The sequence below is a fragment of the Chelonoidis abingdonii genome, chromosome 1 (assembly GCF_003597395.2).
Source record: "Chelonoidis abingdonii isolate Lonesome George chromosome 1, CheloAbing_2.0, whole genome shotgun sequence".
Taxonomy (NCBI): domain Eukaryota; kingdom Metazoa; phylum Chordata; order Testudines; family Testudinidae; genus Chelonoidis; species Chelonoidis abingdonii.
The window spans coordinates 270,603,366-270,624,488 of NC_133769.1; the positions used below are offsets into that span (position 1 = coordinate 270,603,366).

The window sequence follows — 21,123 nt, forward strand, 5'->3', positions numbered from 1 at the left end:
CCAACCCCCCCAGCCCCGGCCCCTTACCCCCAGCTCCGCCCTCACCTGGAGACTCAGCACATCCAGGAGCTTCCCTGGACAGCAGCAGCGTGGCTCCGGTGGGGCCCCTGAGCTCCGCCTTGCCCCTTTACCACGTGGCTCTGAGGGGGAGGGGCTCAGGCCCCACCGGAGCCACGCTGCAGCTGTCCAGGGATGCTCCTGGATGCACTGAGGCTCCGGGAGAGGGGCGGAGATGGGGTCGGGTCGGGCTGGGGCTGGAGAGGGAGCCTCAGCCATTCTTGTGGGGACCCCTGCGGATCCTGGGGCCTGGGGCAAATTGCCCCACTTGCCCCACCCCGGGCGGCCCTGGGCGACAGCTCAAAGAAGAAGAGAGGGAATGAGGGACCCGCTGCTGAATTGCTGCAGAAGACTCGAATGTGCCGTCCCTTTGAATTGGTCACCTCCAGTACCTGCTTCCTACGCTGGTGCCTGGAGTCGACACTGCCCCTGGCTTAGGGTTCCAAGGCACAATCTCAGGGTGCAGACCCTCTTTCTATCACACCCTCCTGGGGAAAGGAGACCTCATAGTCCAACAGCCCAGCCCCTGGGACCAGTGCTGATCTCCTCATACCTCCTATGTAGCTTAAACATAGCCCTCCCACCTGAAGGCATGAGCCTTTTGGGTTACAGTTTATCTCTTCCAGGGCACACGAGAGGTGTAATCCATAACACAGACCACACAGAATTCTAAAACATCACTGCTCTGTTTTAATAGCACAAGAAATACACAGACTTATACAAAAAATAACAAATCCTACACACATTTAGTGTTCAGTTTATTTTGCCATTTTGTTTTTCCTTATCCTCTGTATTGGTTCTCCTCCTTGTTGGCGCACTTTCCTTGAAATCTGCCCAGCAAGACCTTTTAAAATTCTGAAAATATATCGAAATGATATATGTCTAAATAATATCCAGTAGCAATGAGTTCCACAGGTCAGCTAGTCAGATAAGTGGAGAGGGAAGCAGAAAGAGAAATAAATAGTTAGATACTGTGGATCCCAAAGATTTTTTAAATACTTGCTCCCAAACTAATCCCAATAAAAAATAAACATTTGCTCAAAAAAAAAACAAAAAACAGGCACGTTGCCGGGAAGACTTCGGCAGGAAAGGTCACAAGTAAGATCTGCCTGGCAACTCTGAGCCCTGCACAGGGCGCTGTCTGCCTGCGTGGCAGCCCGTGCTCATGTTTCAGTTCCATCAAGAAGACAGAAGATCATGCTGGTTCCTGCTCCTGACACCTACCTTGTTCCTGTTGGCCTCCCCGTGGTTCCTGTTTTGTTGGTCTCTGGGTAGCTCCTGTCCTGTTGGTCCCATATGGCTTTGTGTGGCTCTCTGGTTCCTGTTCAGATCCTTATGAGTTTTGTGCAGAGTGGTGAAGTAGACAGTTTATTTCATATCCTTGTATCCCACATTTGGTTAGTTTGGGGTCTAGGCGTTATGCTTCTGAGGGTGTTAACCATCCAGTTGTTTTATAAATAAAGCCCTTGTTTTATTTGTACCCTAATTATCTCTGGTCTATTTCCTTTAGAGAATCACTAGAGGTGATTAGATACCAATTCAGGAGATAGAAGCTGGGGAGGCAGTCCTTTATAAAGATTGCTTCCCTCTTTGATAAAGAATTTTCTGGTAACATTATCTGCTTTGGTTTCCTCACCACCCTGAAGCATTTTTTGGGCTGGGGAAAGTGGCACAGTAATATGGCACTCCGTAGAAGCTGGTGCCCAGGCCAGGGCAATCACTCTGATCACTTGCTCCTAGAACTGGCTCTTGTAGCAACTTTCTATATTATTATTGCAATGGGTTTATAACATCGTCTTTCCCAGGATCAGTGTGTGTAATGATTCGGAAAAAAAACTTATTTCCAAGAGGAGAGGTGCGGTGTGAAGCAAAAGAGAAATAAACAGATGCTATTTTAAACCTTTCAATTTCAGATTGTAAACTCCTTGGGGGAAAGGCCTTCTCCTGTGTGGGCATTACTGTAATCCCAATATAAAACAAATTAGAGTGATCAATAATAAAGCAGAGCGGGAGGGAAAGCAGATCAGTGACAGGACAGTCCTTCCAGCGTGCACGTCAGCTGCACAGCTCGGCACACACAAGAGCAAAGGCAGCGACACACGCTGTGCCTCCCAGACAAAGGTTTTTGTGAATGAGGAGCAATCTGCAAACCAGAAGGCAGCAGCCTTGTGGGCCTGCGCAATGCCGGCTGGGCGACCGCATCTCCCCTGCTTTGCGTGTAGAGCAGAGGGGTGTGGCTCAGCGCAGCTCCCCCTCTTCCCTGCGCCCGCAGCCGGACACGAGCCAGCTCGGCTAGCTCCGGGCCTCCCCTGCTCGCTCCGCGCCGCGTCACGGCGGCAGCCACCAATGGGCGCGGGAGGCTGCCGGGGCGGGGCGGGGCGAAGGAGGGGTGGGGACAGGCCGAGGGCCAATGGGCAGCGAGGATGTTTTCAGGGGCAGACGCCGCGGCGGCCCCTCCCCCGCCCCAGCGGCTCCGGCGGCGGCGCCCGGGCGCGCGGAGTGGGCAGAGTTTCGCAGCAAGGTGGGAGATGCGGCTCTGTCTCCGTCTCCTTGCAGGTAAAGCTCTGCGGGGCTCCCGGTGCAGGGCCGGGCGGTCGCGCCTGCCCCGCGTGCCGCCCGCAGGGACCGGGGCTGCTCAGGGGGGCGCGTGTTCTGTGCACCCGGTAGGTGGCTGGCCTGGGGCATGAGGCTGAGCCAGGTCAGGGGCCGGGGGGTGGCTCTGTTCCTCGTCAGGTAGGGGATGGGTTTGGCTCCTGACTGCTGCAGCAGTGGGCGGCGGAGGCAGCACGGAAACCTCGCCAGCGCTGCGAACCACGCTACATCGCGTGTCATTCATGTGCTGCTGCTCCTAGGACAAAAGAAAGACGGAGCCGCCGCGGCTACAGCTCTGAAAACGTGTGTGTGGCCAAAGCTTCCTGTACTTGCTAGTAGCGCTCTCTGCACCGGTCTCATCCCACCCTTCTCCCACTCCCCTGTTGCCGCCTTCCCCAGCAGAGCAGCCCTTCTCCTTTCTGCGAGTACAAGCTCCAGCGGGCGAGCTCTCTGCGTCTCCCTTTCCCCGCTCTGGAATGGAAACTAGGAAGGATCAAGTTTCTTGATTCCCCAAACAATGCTGGTGGCCAGCTGTATTCTTATAGCGGGACCGTGTGTGGGTATCATCGTCTGTACAATGGGAGAAGCGCTCTCATGCAGGCGGACTACACTCCCTGGTTTTCTTTACCTGCATAAACAACTGATTCCATCTGAGACGGCACAGCCTCATTAATTCACAAATATCAAAGTAATTTGTTCCTGTTACAATGGAGTCTTGAGCGCTAGCAGTATGTTTAGAGACGCTGCCAGCTAGTGGAATGTGGTGTTGCGTGTAAATATGCAACTTTCCTTCTACATGTAAAGGATCCCCCCAGAATGATATTTCATTAGGTCCTGTGCCACACCACACAGCAGTGAAATGTAAATATGCACTCTGACTGTACCAGAAAGGGAGCGGGTGTTGTCAGAGCCCAGGTGGTATGATCCCCTGGCGTCAAGCACACAGTGGGTCCTGTTTAAACAAACAAAACATCTATGATGCATATAATTGTTTCTTCCCCATATTCAGGGAACATGCTTGAGTGTTTTAACAGTTCTGCTCTGCTAGATAGCTGCTTCTGAATTTTTTCCTTTCTTTCCATACCATGCCACACCTGTATCTCAACAGAATTGGGTACCACAATAGAGGGCTTAAGGGGCACACCTCAGGAGCGTGTGTGTGCACACACGCACATGTACCTACACAGGTTAGGAATGTGTAGGCTGTTCAAGGAACTTATATGAGTTCCACTGGTGATATTGACAAGCTCTGCAAGCTGAACGGCTACAGAGCAAGGAACTTTATCAGTTCTGTTTGCCAAGCCAGTAGAGCTGGTAAACTGCACAAGACAAAAAACTCTGGACTTTTTCCTTTTTAAAATAAATAAATAAAACTAGGAGATCGAATGCAAAAACCCACTACTTAGGTTCCACAAATTAACATCATAAAGTCAAGAAATGCAAAACTTAAGGTTTTAACAGCATTAATAAAGCTGGGTTGCAACATGTACTTACTGTTTTTTCCTTATTAAATATATATTTGATATGTGCCTATTATCTGTCTGTTAGTAAGATGTGTATTATAAAATATGCATGATGTACTGCATGACCTAGTGAACTTTGCAGTTGGAATCTTAAATTTGTGCTTCTTGACAAGAGTTGCCAATCCTCGAGGATTGTCCTGGAGTCTCCAGGAATTGAAGATTGTCATGTGATGAAACTTCCAGGAATCCATCCAACCCAAACTGACAACCCTATTCTCAACTGTGCCTTTTTGAATACCAGTTGTAGGGCCTCGTTTTCGAAGAACTCTATGCATGTGTTTCCTGTTGAAGTCCCTGTGAGTTCCACAGGTGGAGTCCTTGCAAACTTAGGCCCTTCATGTTGCATCAGTGCAGTTGTATTTGGGTTTATTGTGCCCTAACTGGAATTCATCATCCTCAAAGAACTTTACTAATCCTCGCAAGGCATGTGTTTATGAAATAGGTGGTGGTATCCGTATTTGAAAAACAAGGAAACTTAGTCCAAAAAGTAGAGTGACTTGCCCAAGGCTTTCGAGGTAGCATGTGTCAGAGTCAGGATTATAACTCAACTCTATGCTCAGACCATAGTCAACCATGCTTTTCTACTTTTTTAAAATATGAAATATAAAGTTATGTTCAAAGAGGTTTTAATAACATTTTTAAAATTTTTCCTTTTTACCTTAGTGGTTTTCAGAATTACATCTCGCTTGTGTAAAATGTCATGTTTTCCTAGGCATGATTTTAATTTCTTTAAGCAAAGCTAATGGTGTTTAAATGTAATTGTACATTGCATTTTTTTTTTCAGCTTTGCAGCCAACATAATGCTGGAGCACCACACTCGAAACAAGCATTTCACAGAATGGCACAATCAGAATTTAATTTGGATCATGAAATATCATGGTTTATGCTTCCCTCTTATTGGGCTAAAATTATTGTTGGACTCATTTCCTGCATGTGTTTTGCTAACAGCTACGATGGAGATTTTGTCTTTGATGACTCAGAAGCTATCATCAATAATAAGGTTTGTGTTTATTCTGACTTAAATTGTAATAGAAAAAAATTAATTTAAACTGATACTACCAACTTAATTAGGCCTTGACCCTTGCGAAATAAGAATTTGGGGTTGAATTTCTCCTTTACCCCCCTCTCCCTTAAAAAGATAATTTGTCTCTGCAAAGACTTTAAAAAGTAAGCAACTACTTATGTAGCTAATGCACAAAAACTATGCATTACTGCTCACCTGTGTACTGAGGATGAAATTGGCTACATTTGCACAATGTTTGGGCCTGATCCTGAAAACACTTGTGCACATGGATATGTATACATGAGATTATTTATAGACCAGTCTTATTCCCATTAAAGTCATTGGGGGTTAGATTCACAGGGGGGATTTAGGCACCCAGTGGCATTAATTAAGTTAGGCATCCAGGCTCCCCTTGCATTGTATGGAGAGAGGAACCTAAGGAAGAGATTCACAGAAACCAGCAAGCTGAGCAGGGAGTCACCTAAACGAGCCAGTAGAGAACGCCAAGGAGAGTGGCAGGGCTTAATCTCGCCCCTCGAAAATGGTTAGGTCTCTTAACACAGGATTGGAGGGAGGTGCTTTCCTCTGCTCAGGATTCACAGACGTGAACCCTGTCCTGCAATTAGATACCAAGTCAGGTCAGTCCTTGCTTGTGGAAAAATCCGGGGATGAGAGCCCTCCAGCCCGTTATTGCCAATATCCTTGTGATTAGGTTACTCACCTACAATGTGGGAGATCTGGGTTCAAGACTCTGTTCCAAATCAGGACGAGTGGGATTCAAACCTGAGTCTCCCACGTCAGGTGAGTACTCTAACGACTGGGCTATTGGGTATAAGGAGACACATGCACAGCTCCAAAAAAATCCTGACTTGCTCTCTCCCAGCTGTCCTTTTTTGACCAAATCTGCTAGGTGTGCTCTGAGCAGGCCTACTGGATAGGTCCCCACATATGAGTTAGGTGGGGGAACACCTAGTCTGAGAATTCCACCAGGGTTTACATATGGACTAGGGGACTGACCAGTTAGGCATCATCAGGATTGAGGCTTTTTTCTGGATACTCACTAGCAAAAATTTAGGTGCCTAAGGGACTTTACTGACAAACTTAGGCACCTAGGGAATTTCAACACTTCCAGGGTTAGGCAGTAGATCAGTGGGGTTTTGAGGATCTCACTGGTAACTATAATGTTGGACTTAAGTGCCTAACCACCATTTTGAGAGCCTAAATACCTTTGTGGATCTGGTCCTAGGAGTTTTACCATAGACTTCAGTGAATTCAAATTATGATTGTTAAGATCCAGTCTAATACCCACTGAAGTCTGTGGGAGACTTTTCACTGACTCCAAATGAGTGATGGATGGAAGCCAAGTGGATATGGTTACTCTTGTGCAGAAGTTGTTTGCAGGATGGGCTGATGGTGAGTTTCACTCAGCAAGAGTTCTCAAGGTTTTTCATAAGGTAAACTCCAGCCTAACAGAGAGAGAGTCTTGTGGACCATCTCGCTTGTAACAGTCCTGTGACAGCTACAACAATTGTTTGAGTAGAAAATAATATTAAGAAAGTATTTGTTTTTTTTAAAAGTCTTTAATGCACTGTGAATCTTGTTTTTTGAAAAACTATTTTGCCAATCATTGCTTAGCCAGTTTTCAAGCTACACGATTTTAAAGTATAACTCCTAAAATAGATGGTTTAAGATGTGGTCCTACAAGATATTGAGTGTCCTCAGTTCCTGAGATACCTCCTATGGGACATGTAATAACTTCCAAGAGTGGGCCCTTGGGTGGGGCCTGGCCTTATTCAAATGGTCCTAGTCTGATCTAGGAGGTATGAGTGATGGAGGTGGTAAGAGAGGCACATAGAAGCAAAAAGAAAAGGAATAGATACAGATACCGTACTCTCTTAACACCAAAAGAATGAAGAGAAAATTACCATAGTAGTAGCCGAAAAACCTTCTGGAAAAAATATAATCTAAAGCAGAGGTCGGCAACCTTTCAGAAGTGGTGTGTCGAGTCTTCATTTATTCACTCTGTTTTAAGGTTTTGCGTGCCAGTAATACATTAACTTTTTTAGAAGCTCTCTTTCTATAAGTCTCTAATACATAACTAAACTATTGTTGTCTGTAAAGTAAATAAGGTTTTTAAAATGTTTAATAAGCTTCATTTAAAATTAAATTAAAATGCAGGGCCCTCCAGACCGGTGGCCAGGTCCCGGGCAGTGTGAGTGCCACTGAAAATCAGCTTGCGTGCTGCCTTCGACACGCGTGCCATAGATCTCCTACCCCGATCTACAGTATTTTTTTCACAACAGAAAGTATAAAGGTAGCTACTGTAATTTGCATTTCAGCATCCCACCAAATTATCATTGCTCAAATAAATTTGTAGTGTACTTGAGTAAGTCAGCCATACCCTAAGCTAGAAGAATGTTGGGGCGGGGGGAATGTCTGCCAAATTGCAATGTAAATGCATACAAAGATTATAGAAGTGTCATTTTACAAATGCAATACAAACTTGCAGAACCAGATCTTCCCAGGAGATGTATTTGAAGGATAACAATGCAATTTCATTTTCTTAAACTGACTGTCATAAACAGATAGTAGAAGTTAATAGAACAAAAGTACTTTATATCTTTTTTAACTGTAAAGGGTTATCAAGTTCAGGAAGCCTGGCTGTCACCTAACCAGAGGACCAATCAGGGGACAGGATACTTTCAAATCTTGAGGGAGGGAAGGCTTTGTGTGTGCTGTTAGAATTTGGTGGTGGTTCTCTCTGGGTTCTGAGAGTGACCAGACATGCAACCAGGTTTCTCTGCTCAATGCTCTCCTGATATCATGGCTCTTACAAGTCAGAATAGTGATACTATAGAGTTAAGTAAAGTCGCAGATGAAATTCTTGTGGCACCGTTATCAGCTACATGATGTTGTCGGGAATCATGAGCTTTCGGCGTGGTGAAGTCGGTATACACCACGAAAGCTCATTATCCGAACGGCTGTTAGTCTAAAAGGTGCCCACAGTTCCTGCTCTGCTTTACAGATTCAGACTAACACCAGCTACCCCTTCGATTAGGTAGATAAGGTGAATTAGACTTATTTGTTTTGCTTTAATTTGCTAAATGTGCAATTTGGCTTGGTAGATTAGTTTAATATTTGTATTTGTTATCTTGGCTGAGGGCATTCCCAGTGGTTATAGCTGAAAAACCCTGTACCTAATCATCTAGATGTAATAGAATAACTTTTTACTGTTTTTCTCTCTTTAATTAAAGCTTTTCGTTAAAGTGAAGGTACCTGGAGCTGGTTTTGTTTCTTTCTGGTGAGGACGCGCAGGGGGACTGGGTCTGGGTTACCATTGATGTGTGTGTGGTCGAGAAAGTTTATTTTCTGCTCTGTGGTTGGTATTTTTACTTTCTCTCTCGAGGGAGAGTCTTGGGGGGTGAGAGAGAGGAAGGAGGAAGGTTGAATTTTCCTGCATCTGTTTTTGATTCAGGAGTTTGACTCACATATCTTGCCAGGGTACCCAGAGAGGGGAAGCTGGGAGATGGCAACAGGGGAAAGGTTACTTCCTTGTGTTAGTCCAGAGATCTGGTCTTTGGGTTCCCGGGCAAGGTTTTGGGGGGACGAGGCAGAGTGTACCAGGCACTGGAATTCCTGGTTGGTGGCAGCGCTACAGGTTCTAAGCTGGTAATTAAGCTTAGAGGAATTCATGCTGGTACCCCATCTTTTGGATGCTAAGGTTCAGAGTGGGGAATTATACCATGACACTGACATTTAAACCAAGGCAATGGTGGATGTAGTTTGTTTCAATGCAATTTCCACGCTTGTAATCTTCCTCCAGTTCTCTCCACGTTTACCTGGCAAATGTTATTGTTTGTTTATCAACATGCACGCACACAAATAAAAAAGCTGTGCTAAAATTCTGGCTGCGGGCAAGGACAAGAAACTAAATCAATTACTTAAATAACCTCATTCTTACTTATTCAGCTTGCATTTGAAAATATGAAGATTTAATTTATTTCCTTATCTAAATCTTGACACATTCCTTTAGAAATTGAATGAGATTTTGGTGCTACTGAGACTTTTTAATAAAGGGGCTAGATAAATATGTAGAAATATTAAATCAGTACCAAACATGTAGAGATGAAGGGTTATGAATTGATGGGGAGGGAAAGTACCATAATAAAAGCTGGTTTTATCAAGCAAGGTACTGCATGCCATATTTTATTTTTCATGTGAAATACAGCTGATGAAGGCATTCTGTGGATCCACTGAGCCTTGCTTTGCCAGTGTTTTCTTAGGGACCACACTGTGACCTTTTTGTTAACTTGCTAGTCCTTCCCCCACTTTCCTGTTTTAATGAAATATATGTTGTTAGTTGGCCCCATGCCTACCGTATCATGGCGCATTCAGTTATTGGATTTTATTGGTGTTCAAGGCAGTTTTCCAGATGCTTCCTTATCATTTAAAACCACATTTTTACTGGTGCACAACAATGATTTGTCTTTATTTATTTTTTTGGCAAAACAAATCATTGGATTAGCAGGAATTTCAGATACAATGCATCTTTTCTGTGAACCATTATGTGGAAGAACTGACCCTTCTTCAAGTACTGCACCCTACTGTGAATAGGCTGCTGCTAATCAAATATTTAGGGATTCCTAGGTATCCGCTTTCTGTTCCAGTGGAGAAAATCATACATAACTTTTCAAATAGGTGTAAAGTTCTTACAGTTAAGGAAAAGCAAACAGTTCCTTTTTTTGTGTGTGTGTGTAATCCCGTGAAGGTGAACAAACTATTTTATGTAGCTTTCTCCAAACTTTCAGTGCTTGGTGATCAAGTTCACCACTTCTTAGCTCTGGAGAATTCAGGTCATAAGTAAGTGGAATTGAATTGAAAGGTGTTTCTGGGTATTTTGCTTTGTCTGCTTGTTTCCTACTGAAGATAAAAAATGAACTCGGATAAAATTGTGCAGACTGTTTCCTAGCTGCAGCACTTAGAGACCATGCAAGACTTTATTTTTTAATAGTTCGCGTTCTGTTTTATGAACGTAACGATGTTGAGTACTGTTTCTTATGGTGGTTAAAAATCTGTTAGCACACAACAAATGTATTTCATACCTCTTGTTGTTACAATCTTGACATAAGAGATGGTATTCAATTTGTAATGCTTTATATTTTAAGAAATATTAGACTTTCTGATAGCTTTGCACGTTCTATATACTGACAAGTTAATAGCAAACAATTGCAATGGAATGGAAAATCAAGATGTAAGTGGCTTGTAGCGGATCATGGAGGAAGTCTATAGAAGAACTGAGAATTGAACTCAGGTCTCTAAAGTCCATATCCAGTGTCTTAATCACATGAACATCCTTTTTCTCAGGTATAGGAATGCAATGGAGTTGCAGCCTATACATCCCTGCTGAATTCAGTGTTAAACTTGGCCCTCTGTATGGTTTAATAACCCTTAGAAATTATAGTACTTGGCTTCATGTGGCGATGGTGGAGTTACGGAGTTTTGGGTTTTTTGGCTTGTTTGGTTTGGATTTTTTACTACTGCGTTAGTTGACTGGGAAATAAGGTAAGCTATAATTGATTGCACCCATAGTACCAGTTCTCCTGTTGAACTTATTCTTTTGGTAGTGATATCTCACTCTTAGGTGCTCTCATGGTTTTAGATCAAACTAAGGGCACATTTTGCTTTCATTGATACCCCATGAGGTTCCACTAACATAAATCAGAGCAGAATTTGGCATGCTGTGTGTGTGTGGAGGAGAGGTATGGGAGCTCGGTGGAGGTAAGGTGGCCTTCTCAGCAGAGCAGCTTCAATTATTGATGAATATGAAGCATGCTGTGCTGCCGCACAGAAATTTCTCAGAGGCTGTGTAGATATATCTATATATAAAAACATATTTTTCAAGGGCTGCCTTTATATCCATATGTGTTCTTCAGATTTTCACATAGTCTCCTATGGAACCATTTACAGCTGAAATAATCAAAATTACTTCCTTATCACCTTAGTTATGAGATTAAGCAAACTGTGCACTTCCATTTCGTAATTGTTTTTTAAAAGTATGATTTTATTTTTCCTTCATGATGGTACCTAAGAAATTCCTTTCCTAACTATTACTATGAATCTTCTTGTAGAGCGGTACATAGAGGAACTTGCTGATAGGTTTGATATGTCAGAAGCAAAGAGTGCTAGTTGAGTGTGTTATGTGAAAATTGAGGAAGCCACCCAACAGGATTTTAAAAAGAGCTAATCGCTGGTTGCCATCTTTAGTCTTTGCTGTATATCTTTCTTGCTTTCATTAATGGTTCTCCTACTGGTGCTAGTGGAAAAATGGAAATTTGCAACAGCTTGTGGTGTTTCTATTTCCAAAGATCCTAGCTCTAAAATAAGATATTTTACAAAAATAGATATTTTTAATACATTTTACACGAGAGCTGTTGGGTCAGAACATCAACTGGTGGAAATCAGCATAGCTCCATTGAAATTCATGAAAATATGCTGATTTATGCCATATGAGAATCTAGTCCACAATAATTAAAGGAATACAAGAGGGTATTGAAAAGGCTTGGAACTATTGATCAGGTTTCAGTAGCCAGTCACTAAAAGACTTGATAGAAAGTGTTGTCTGTAAAATATGGTCATGGTGGTGCCCATTTGCTTTGTATGTAACTGTTCTCTTTCCAACTGCTTTAACTAAACTGAAATGTTAACAATGTGGTGCTAAACGTGTGTTCTTTCAGGACCTCAGAGCAGAAACTCCGCTTGGTGACCTGTGGCATCATGACTTTTGGGGTGGCAAACTCAGCAGCAATACCAGCCACAAATCATATCGACCACTTACTGTCCTGACTTTCAGGTGAGACCTGGTGCCGTGCCCATAGTACTGTGTTTGGAGGTTTATTTTGTTTGACTGACTTTTTGTTTTGGAAAATAAGAGACTTTGAGGGAAGTGAAATCTCTGCTGCAACTTATTTGCAGTACAGCTACTACCTTAACTCCAAAGACTTGAGCGTGCAATAAGCTCCATGCAGGCGATCTCCCATGTCCCACAGCTTGTTGCAGGTTTGGAACCAAAGGGTGAAATTCACCCTTATGCAGAGGGCCAGCGTAAGGGATTTAATTGATGCATAGACCTTGTGTTGGTGCTCTGTATAAGGGTAAATTCTGCCCAGTAGGAAGAAAAGTGGAGCCTGGATAGATGAGAACATTATTCATAATTGTTTATATAATATAAATTATATAATACCTCCTACTTAAATTTACCCCCAAGTCACATTTAATATACCAAGAAAAGTATCCCCGCCTCAGATTCTGTAATTGTCTTTTTTTCTCTTTAATCACTGTAATGTCTGAGCAGCTTCCACAAATTATCGGTTTAAGGTCTGAAGACCCTTTTATGATCTAAACCAGTTTTCTCCCTTTCGCTCAATTTCTTCTTCCTTTCTTTTTCCTATGGCAAGAGGTGCTGTGATATTAAACAGAAAGAATGTAGCTAGAGAAATTTATTCATGTCACCAGAACCCTTTGATGGAAGTAGACTGAACTGTATACATCCTGGTTGATGTGTACATAGATTAAAAAATGAAACAAAGCTAAGTGCCCAGTTTTGTGTTTATCAGTCTATCTTAAGTACATATAGAACATCAATAATAGTAGCTTCTAATCTAGGTGCTAAAATGCAGCGAGATAAGTATAAAACTAAACAAAAATGGGCTCTATTCTCATTTTCCTGGGGTTCAGTTGCATTTTGATCTCTGCCCATCTACTCTAACCTCAGCTTGACAGTTAGTTTTTTAACTACTCACCCCGTCCCGCCTCAGGTACAGTTTTAATATACACCTCTACCCTGATATAATGTCCTCAGATATAACACAAATTTGGATATAACGCGTTAAAGCAGCGCTCCGGTGGGGCGGGACTACACACTTTGGTGGATCAAAGCAAGTTCGATATAACGCAGTTTCACCTATAATATGGTAAGATTTTTTGGCTCCCGAGGACAGCGTTATATCAGGGTAGAGGTGTACTTTCCTGTTATGTATTAATGTATTTTTGTACAGATATTTTTGCTTTCTTATAATAGCTGTACTGTAGGCAGCGTGGTTCAGTGAATAGAGCACAGGTCTGGGCGTCAGTAGAACTGGATTCTTTTCCCTGCTCTGCCACTGACTTGCAAAGTGATCTTGGGCAAGTCGCTTTGCTTCTTTGTCCCTCTGTTTCCACATCCAGCCTTGTTCTTGTCCATTTAGGTTGTAGGCTCTTTGGGGCAAGGGCCATGGGACTTTCTCACAATGGCTAGACTGTAGAAGTTCACAGTTTACAGTCTACGTGGGGATGGGGCGGGGGGTGGATGTAGTTGCACTGTCATAGAAGCAGACCAGGGAGACTGAGTTCCATCCATGCTCCCCATTTGCCTGGGAAAGGAATAAGTAACTTCACCCTTGTCATGGAGCTGCTTACTGCATGCTGTGAGGTTGGCCAGCCACTCCCCTTGGTGAGTAAAGGGGGCAGATCCAGGACTCCTCTCCACCCACTTGTTCTCAGCAGGGAGTATTGGGCAAGTATTCCCCTGCTCAATTTGTGACTCCAGCTGTAATGGTGAGAGAAGGGTCTGCATGTGACCTTACTTCCCTTTCCTCCCCTGCATGGTCAAGGATGGGCTGTGACCATGAACTGTGGGGTCCAGTCTAGGCACCACTGTAATACAAATATAAATAATGTAAATGTCTGGGTGTTTGAAATGCCTATTACAGGCTTCCATATATTGCATAAAACATACATTATAAAATGATTCCTTTCCTCTTGCGTCCTCCGAGGCTCATTCTGACTCAAGTAACACCCTGGTTAATTTAAACCTAAAACGTACGCACGAGTATTTAAAAATCTGAAACCGTAGATAAACACGTGGAGGTAGCCAGTAAAATGCTATTTCCTCAAGGAAGAAATTGGCCTTCCCTAACTCCCTTAAGACTTTGCATTTCTGTGTAGTACACATTTATAACAGGTTAGATCATCATAATGAGCTCCACTTAAGCCAGATGCAGGTTGGCTAGACATAGTAGGTGAAATCCATTATCTGAATTACATTTCTGTATGTTTTTAGCATATTGCTTGTATTATACAGAAAATTGTGGTACACTTTTTCCCCTTCAGCTGTCCTACCCAGAATAAGCTCCTACACTGAACCTTTATCCAAACAGCCTGACCAGTACTAATTCCCTCTCTCTCACCTCTCCAGCCTACTTTCCTGACCTCTTTCCACCCGCACTCCCATTCCCGGTCTCCAAAAGAATCTACATACACCCTTTAAAGAATAATTTATGTTGTGCCTTTTCCTTGTGCAAAATCCCAAAGTACATCATTTAACTGTATGTATAGAGCACCACTGAAATGCAGCCACCACTGGAGTGGAGAGTGAAAACCCGGCAGTGAGTAGGCCATACACACTGGAAAAATTTTGGCCAAGGATCCTGTGACAAATCTTTTTTCTTTTTTTTTTTTTAACTGAAAGCTTCATGGGATCTTTAGTGTCTATGCAAGTAAGTTAGGACCTCAATGTGTGAGTGATGTGGAGTTTTTTTTTAAACATTTATTTTAAGGTACACCTCTACCCTGATATAACGCTGTCCTCAGGAGCCAAAAAATCTTACCGCGTTATGGGTGAAACCGTGTTATATCAAACTTACTTTGATCCGCCAGAGTGTACAGCCCTGTCCCTCTGGAGCACTGCTTTACCGCGTTATATCCGAATTTGTGTTATATCAGGTTGCATTATATCGGGGTAGAGGTGTATAATCTGAAAGAACAGTCTCTCATATTACACCATCCTTCCTGCTTGCATCCCCAGGAACATTCATGTGCACACACTATCTCTGAAGTTCAAAGATGCCCTCCAGGAGATTGGGCTGCTTGTCTGCAGGACTCTCCAACTTTCTAATTTTACGTAGGGTTGCATCCCAGAGCACTACTAGAACATACAACTTTAAAGTTATGGCACCAACTGAGAAGCAGCCACAGTCGCTGTTTCCCATTTGGGATCTTGTAAAGGCGGTGGTGGTGCAAATTGGCACTGGTGTGAGGGTATGGGTGTTGTTCTGTAGGGAAATCCTCTGTCTGGGAAAGGATCAGGGCCTGGTAGCTGCAGGCTAGGAGCCTACAGGGATGCTTGGAGATAGAACCATGGTAAGTTGGGTGTGTTAGATATTATTTTAAATGTACTTTTAATATTAAGCTTCTTGTGCAATGGCTGCTACTCTTTCTTCAGGAGTGTTTAGTTTTACTTTGTGTGTCTCCAAGCTCGCCTCTGACTCTTAATCTCAATGTTTTTGTTTTTATGTAGAATTAATTACCTTTTTGCTGGAGGTTTTCACCCAGTGGGTTTCCATGTCATCAATATAATACTGCATTGTGCTATCTCTGTATTAATGGTTGATGTCTTCTCGATATTATTGGGTGGGCTGCAATACAGCAGTAAAGGAAGAAGGCTAAACCTTGCTCCAAAAGCATCTCTTCTAGCTGCTTCACTGTTTGCAGTGCATCCAGTGCATACTGAATGTGTAAGTACCTAATACTTAGATCTTTGTGTAATGTTTTATAGCTCCAAAGTTCCTGACCAACGCTAATTAATCCTAGAACATTCCTATAAGTTGCACACTGTATCTGTCATTACTACCCAGAGTATCTATTGTTACAGCTTTGCATGTATTACATTGAGAATCATTTAATATGCCCGCAAGTTAGTGATTCTTCAGAACAAGTCACTATTTAGGGCAAAAAAGGTTAAGTACAATAGATAAACACTATTCTTTCAGGCCATCCATCTTTAGTTAGTAGATAAAGAACACATTGCTGGACATGCTATCTCATGAACAGTAGAGGAGAGGCATGAATAAACTGCATGCCACGGCTTAATCACTGTTAATTCCTTTCTTTGCTTTACATAAAGTGGAGTCTCAGCTAGGAGCAGGGAGGTTATATGGCCTCTGTGTTTGGCATTGGTGCAGCAACTCCTGGAACACAGTATCCAGTTCTGGTGCTTGCAGTTCAAAAAAGATGTTGATAAATTAGAGAGGGTTCTGAAGTGAGCCATGCTAGTGATTAAAGGACTGGAGAACAAGTCATATGGCAATAGACACAAGAGCCTCAATCTATTTAGTTTAACAAAGTGAAGGTTAAGGAACTGACTTGATTAGTCTGCAATAAAAATACAAAACAAAAATTTGATAGTGGCCACTTTAATCTAGCAGAAAAAGGAATAACAAAGTCCAGTGGCTGAAAGTTGAAGCTAGATAAATTCAGACTGAACTAAAGTGCACATTTTTAACTGCGAGGGTCAGTAACCTTCGAAACAATTAACCAAGAGTTGTGTTAGATTCTCTGTTAATGGGAATATTTTAATTAAAAACTGGATGTTTTTTCCTAAAAGATAGGCTTTTTAGTTCAACAGTAGTTATTGGACTTAAGGAGGAATTAATTCAAGGAAGTCCTATCGCCTGTGTTAGGCCAAAGGTCAGATCAGATAATCACAAATGGTACCTTCTGACCTTAAAATTCATGAATATTCATAATCCAACAGGAGGCATTTTAACTGCCTTTCCTTTGTAAATTATTAAAGAGTTTTAATTCTAACGTTCAGTCTGTGCCCTAGAAGTAAGTGCTCTTAAGTTTGGTACACATTATTTTCCATACATAGCAAAGGGATTTACTCCACCACTTGAGCCAGATCCTTGGCCCTGCTCCATCCCTTTTGCACAATGCTGATGGTGAAAAAGAAAGGGACAGCTATATTTTAAACAGCCTGTTGGGGAATTGCTGTTGTGCAGGGGGATCCTTATGTACAGAGCTCTACATCAGGCTTTCCTGTCCCCCATCCTTAGTAAGGGGTGTGACCAGAGCATTCTGCATTTCGGCAATCTAGAGAACCATGGCTACCGGTGTAAAGTTACGTGAGGGTGAAGAGTGCTCTTGGCTGTCCCAAAGACCAGATGTAGGGCAAAAAAGTGGTGGAGAGCGCAGCTTCTGTGCACCTGGGAATCTGTGAAATCTTAGTGCATCCTGAACAATAGAATTACTACCTAGTCTTTGATGATGTAAACTATTACACATTTGTTTAAATTGGGCTCTAAATGTTACTAAGGCCCCAATTCTGCAAGCTAATCTGCATAGGCTCAGGGGGTCTGTTTGTGTATATGAGCTTGCAGGATTGGGAACTATAAAATTTGTTTATATTTTGGAAAGAAGAACCTAGCATGCTGAAAATAAACATACCTTTTCTAAGATCAGATGGTGCACAGATGTACTTAATCTGCTAAACAATGAATTATAAATCTTTTACACTCATTATTTTTAACTGTAACAATCAAGACATTGTGTGCTTCCAGCACATAGATGCATGTGTTTCTCACCCCTCAAATAGCACCTCCCAGGAGGCTGAAAATTCAGTTGCTTTGAAATCATGACAACCCGTCTCTGAAATTATATGGGATGTTTTGACACATGATAACTGTGAAGAGTTTGTCAGTTTCCTGTTTTGATTTTTGATATGTTCAAAACCAAGGAGTTTTAAAGCTTTCATGTGTAAAATGGATATTGAAAAGTTTAGTCTTGGTAATGTCTGAAGATAACATTTTTTATGTCAGTATGATTTTTCTGAGTATCAGGTAAGTACTTCTGCTATATAGTTTTGTCTTTTAAAAAAACAAAAAATGTGTTGAATCCTTCCTGTTTAAACACAAGTGATTAAAATATTACCTATTGCATGGAACTTTGATAGCTAGTTTGATTGTAAAATTAAAACTGTGTGTTGCCTTGAGACCAGAGGCTGTGGGCCTGATCCTGTGCCTCTGTCTCACTCAAGGAGTGCTGTTGAAGTCAATAAGACAGTAGGTGTTAGAGGACCAGGCCCTTTGCTGTAACACATTGATGTTTATTTCTGTTACGTCATTAGCTGATAACAGTTCCTGAAGCAGAACAGCACTTTGACTTTCACCTTCAAAGCACATTACAGTCATTGAGTTAATCCTCACAACACGCTTATGAGGTAGAGAAATACTATTATCCTTAATTTACAGGTAGAGAAACTGAGGCAGAGGTTAAGTGGTTTATCCAAAGCCACACAGGGGTTCTTTCAGATCTGGAATTAGAATTCAGCAGTTTCTTTCCCAAAGGCCTAAATTGAAAGCTCGTTTGAAATCGGAGAGATCTTTCCATTGACTTAGTGGGCTTTCGATTAGTCCCCTGGTCCTGCACTCAAACCACTAGACCTTTCAGCTCTTGAAAATTCTATTTAATTGATGCAGTTTACTCATTTCAGAGTAGTACAGCCTTGCTCCAAAGTCTGCATTTCATTCTGAACCCTGTGCTTTGCCCAAGAGAAGACTAGAGAACTCCAGTGAGGCAAGTGGGGGAGGTGTCTTCTGTCAACAAACAAATATTCTTCCAAAATCAGGGAAAATGCCCATGGTCTTATAAAGTTTATTAAAACAATTTACAGAAATGGAAGTGACACAAAATTTTATGTCCGTTTCATATTTTCAGTGAATTATATTTCTATGTTTCCTCACATATCAAAAATATTTTTTAAAGAAAAAACAAAGTAAATCCTTTTTTCTTTTTCTTTTTTCAAAGGTTGCAGGGATTGTTGGCAGAGCAGACCTGCTGTGTGCCCTGTTCTTTTTGTTGTCTTTCCTTGGCTACTGTAAAGTCTTTAGAGAAAGTAAGCATTATGTTTGCCTCTTTTGTGTAATTTATTATTTTTATTCACAGCCTCTATAAAGTACAGTAAACTAAACCATCAGCTTGACATGAGCTATTTTTACTGCTGTTTAAATTATCAGGAAATACAGAAGATCTATTTTAACAAGTATATGCCACTAGAGGACATGGAAGAAACTCTATTACCTGACTCCTGTTGTGCATTACATTAGTGACACATTTTATGTAAAAGATTTATTTTGTAATGGCTTATTTTTTATGAACATAAAGGAATAAATCAGTTTAAACCGATATATCTCTGGATATAAATTGACAGGCCTACTTTCCAATTTTAATCTTTTTGGCATGCTTGTCAACATTATGCTGGGATTGTTTACACAGGAATGAACTTTATAAGCCCTACTTGTATTTTAATATACAGCCAAGTCCTGCTCACTTTACTTATGTGACTAGTCCCTCTGAATTCAGTAGAAGTGCTTGTTCATTTACCCCCTTTTTGACCCAAGTAGCTAACTAAGGTTCAGAGTCCTGGAAATGTTCCATTTGGGAGAAAAGGTGGATGATGGAGTCTGGTTTTTTTGATGCAACATTTATACATGCCTTATAAATAAACAAATCCTGCTTGTCCAAATGCAGGAGGAGACAAAGGCAAAAGGAGAGAGTTTCTTAACTTATGGACCTAAGCTTATTGTCAGCCAGCACTCTGATCCAGACGACAACTACTACTCTTGGGGTCATACCATGCTTACAGGCTTCACCTTGGATTTCTTCAGGTGCTCGCTCACGCTCTCCCTCTCTCTTTCTGGTCCTGTTTTGCCTTCTCTCTCACGTATACTCTCGCCTTACACAAAACAATACTCAGCAAAACTCCCTGTTCTCTCACAATCCAGGATTCCTGGGCAGGTTCATATAACCCTTTTTTCTTAGCTGCAGGTTTGTGATTAATATATCATTACAGTAATGTTAATTGATGGGTGCAAATGCACCCTGCAATCTCAAGAGTTTAACTCAACTTAGAACAAGGTTTCAGCAAGCTCATAACATGTTTAAGGTGTACTGAATTTGGCCCATAGGCTTTAGTTCACAGCACCTGTATTATTTTAACATGCATAGACCTTTCAGAGACTCTTCCAAGTGAGCTCTGCTGTGGTATTTGATCTGGAAGTAATTTGGTGGTACAGATACTTTGCTTTGAGAAAATATCTTGGGGCCCTATTTAACAGAGGTGTCTGATCATGAAGTTGTACATATGTGTACAGAGCATTGAAAATCTGGCTATAGAATCTTAATGTGCCTCTGCCAGAAATGTGGGTGGGGTTAAGGTCCTATTTAGTGGTTCTGTGAGTTCTGTGGTAGAAGAACTTTGTTATAATACTTCTCTAAGATATGATAGCCTACTGGCCACTTAAATGATTTTTAATGGCTGCTGTTCACTTCTAAATGTTTGTGTAGCTAGTGACTATGCCAACTAAACTGAGCTTAATCAAGAAACTCTACACCATCACGCTCACAATGAATAGTCCAGACACCATCTTGTATTTTCTATTTACTTCTCTCCCTACATATTTGTATCAGGAAAGGTCATTGGAGGTTTTTAAGAAAAAGTTAAATACCTGTCAGGGATCGTCTAAGTATACTTAATCCTGCCTCCGTGTGGGGGGATGGGGTAGATGACCTCTCGAAGTCCCTTCTAGATCTACATTTATGTGATTCTATATTCTATATTTCCCTGCAATCACTCTGTACTAAATCAAATAAATTAAAGACAACTTTTTGCATGCAATAAGACCCTATATGGACTTGTTTGCCAGTTTGTTGATGCTGGTAGATATGTGGCAGAGGTAGAACGCCACTAGAAGAACACACGAACAAAAAATTAGCATGACTCTTGGAGACTTTAAAATAACAATTTTACTATGATGAGTAGACTGAAAATTATTGAAAAGAATGTTTAGGGTCTGATCTTACGTATTCTGAATATTTGTGCAATACAAAAAGACTAGCCAGGCTGTTTTAAGAAGCCTTGGTTACTTTATTAGCCACCTTGTGCAGAAACCTCTGGCCAGCGATGTAGTGGGGGAACCCTTCATTATGTAGAGGATATACAGGGTACTGCTTGGACAATCTATTGGAAACGATGAATTTGCAGACAACTGTCTTTACTTTTTCTTTCTCCTGTCAGTAGTACCATAAAGCTGGAGAAAAATTCCATGAAAGAAACAGTCTCATCTTTCCTTAACC

General features: G+C 41.9%; 1 protein-coding gene across 2 annotated transcripts in view; it reads left to right on the forward strand.

Annotated features, from left to right (window-relative positions):
- Positions 1 to 2,520: 2,520 nt before the first annotated feature.
- The window catches only part of TMTC4 (transmembrane O-mannosyltransferase targeting cadherins 4), a 69,880-nt gene continuing 51,277 nt past the window's right edge, over positions 2,521 to 21,123 (forward strand). Inside the window, exons 1-5 of one of the 2 annotated variants that reach the window (XM_032790277.2) lie at positions 2,521 to 2,613; positions 4,957 to 5,172; positions 11,910 to 12,025; positions 15,509 to 15,725; positions 18,796 to 18,883. In XM_032790277.2, coding sequence (XP_032646168.1) covers positions 5,011 to 5,172; positions 11,910 to 12,025; positions 15,509 to 15,725; positions 18,796 to 18,883 — 583 coding nt within the window. In that variant the 5' untranslated portion in view covers positions 2,521 to 2,613; positions 4,957 to 5,010. The remainder of the gene's footprint in view (positions 2,614 to 4,956; positions 5,173 to 11,909; positions 12,026 to 15,508; positions 15,726 to 18,795; positions 18,884 to 21,123) is intronic. The other variant, XR_012655000.1, reaches the window with a different exon arrangement.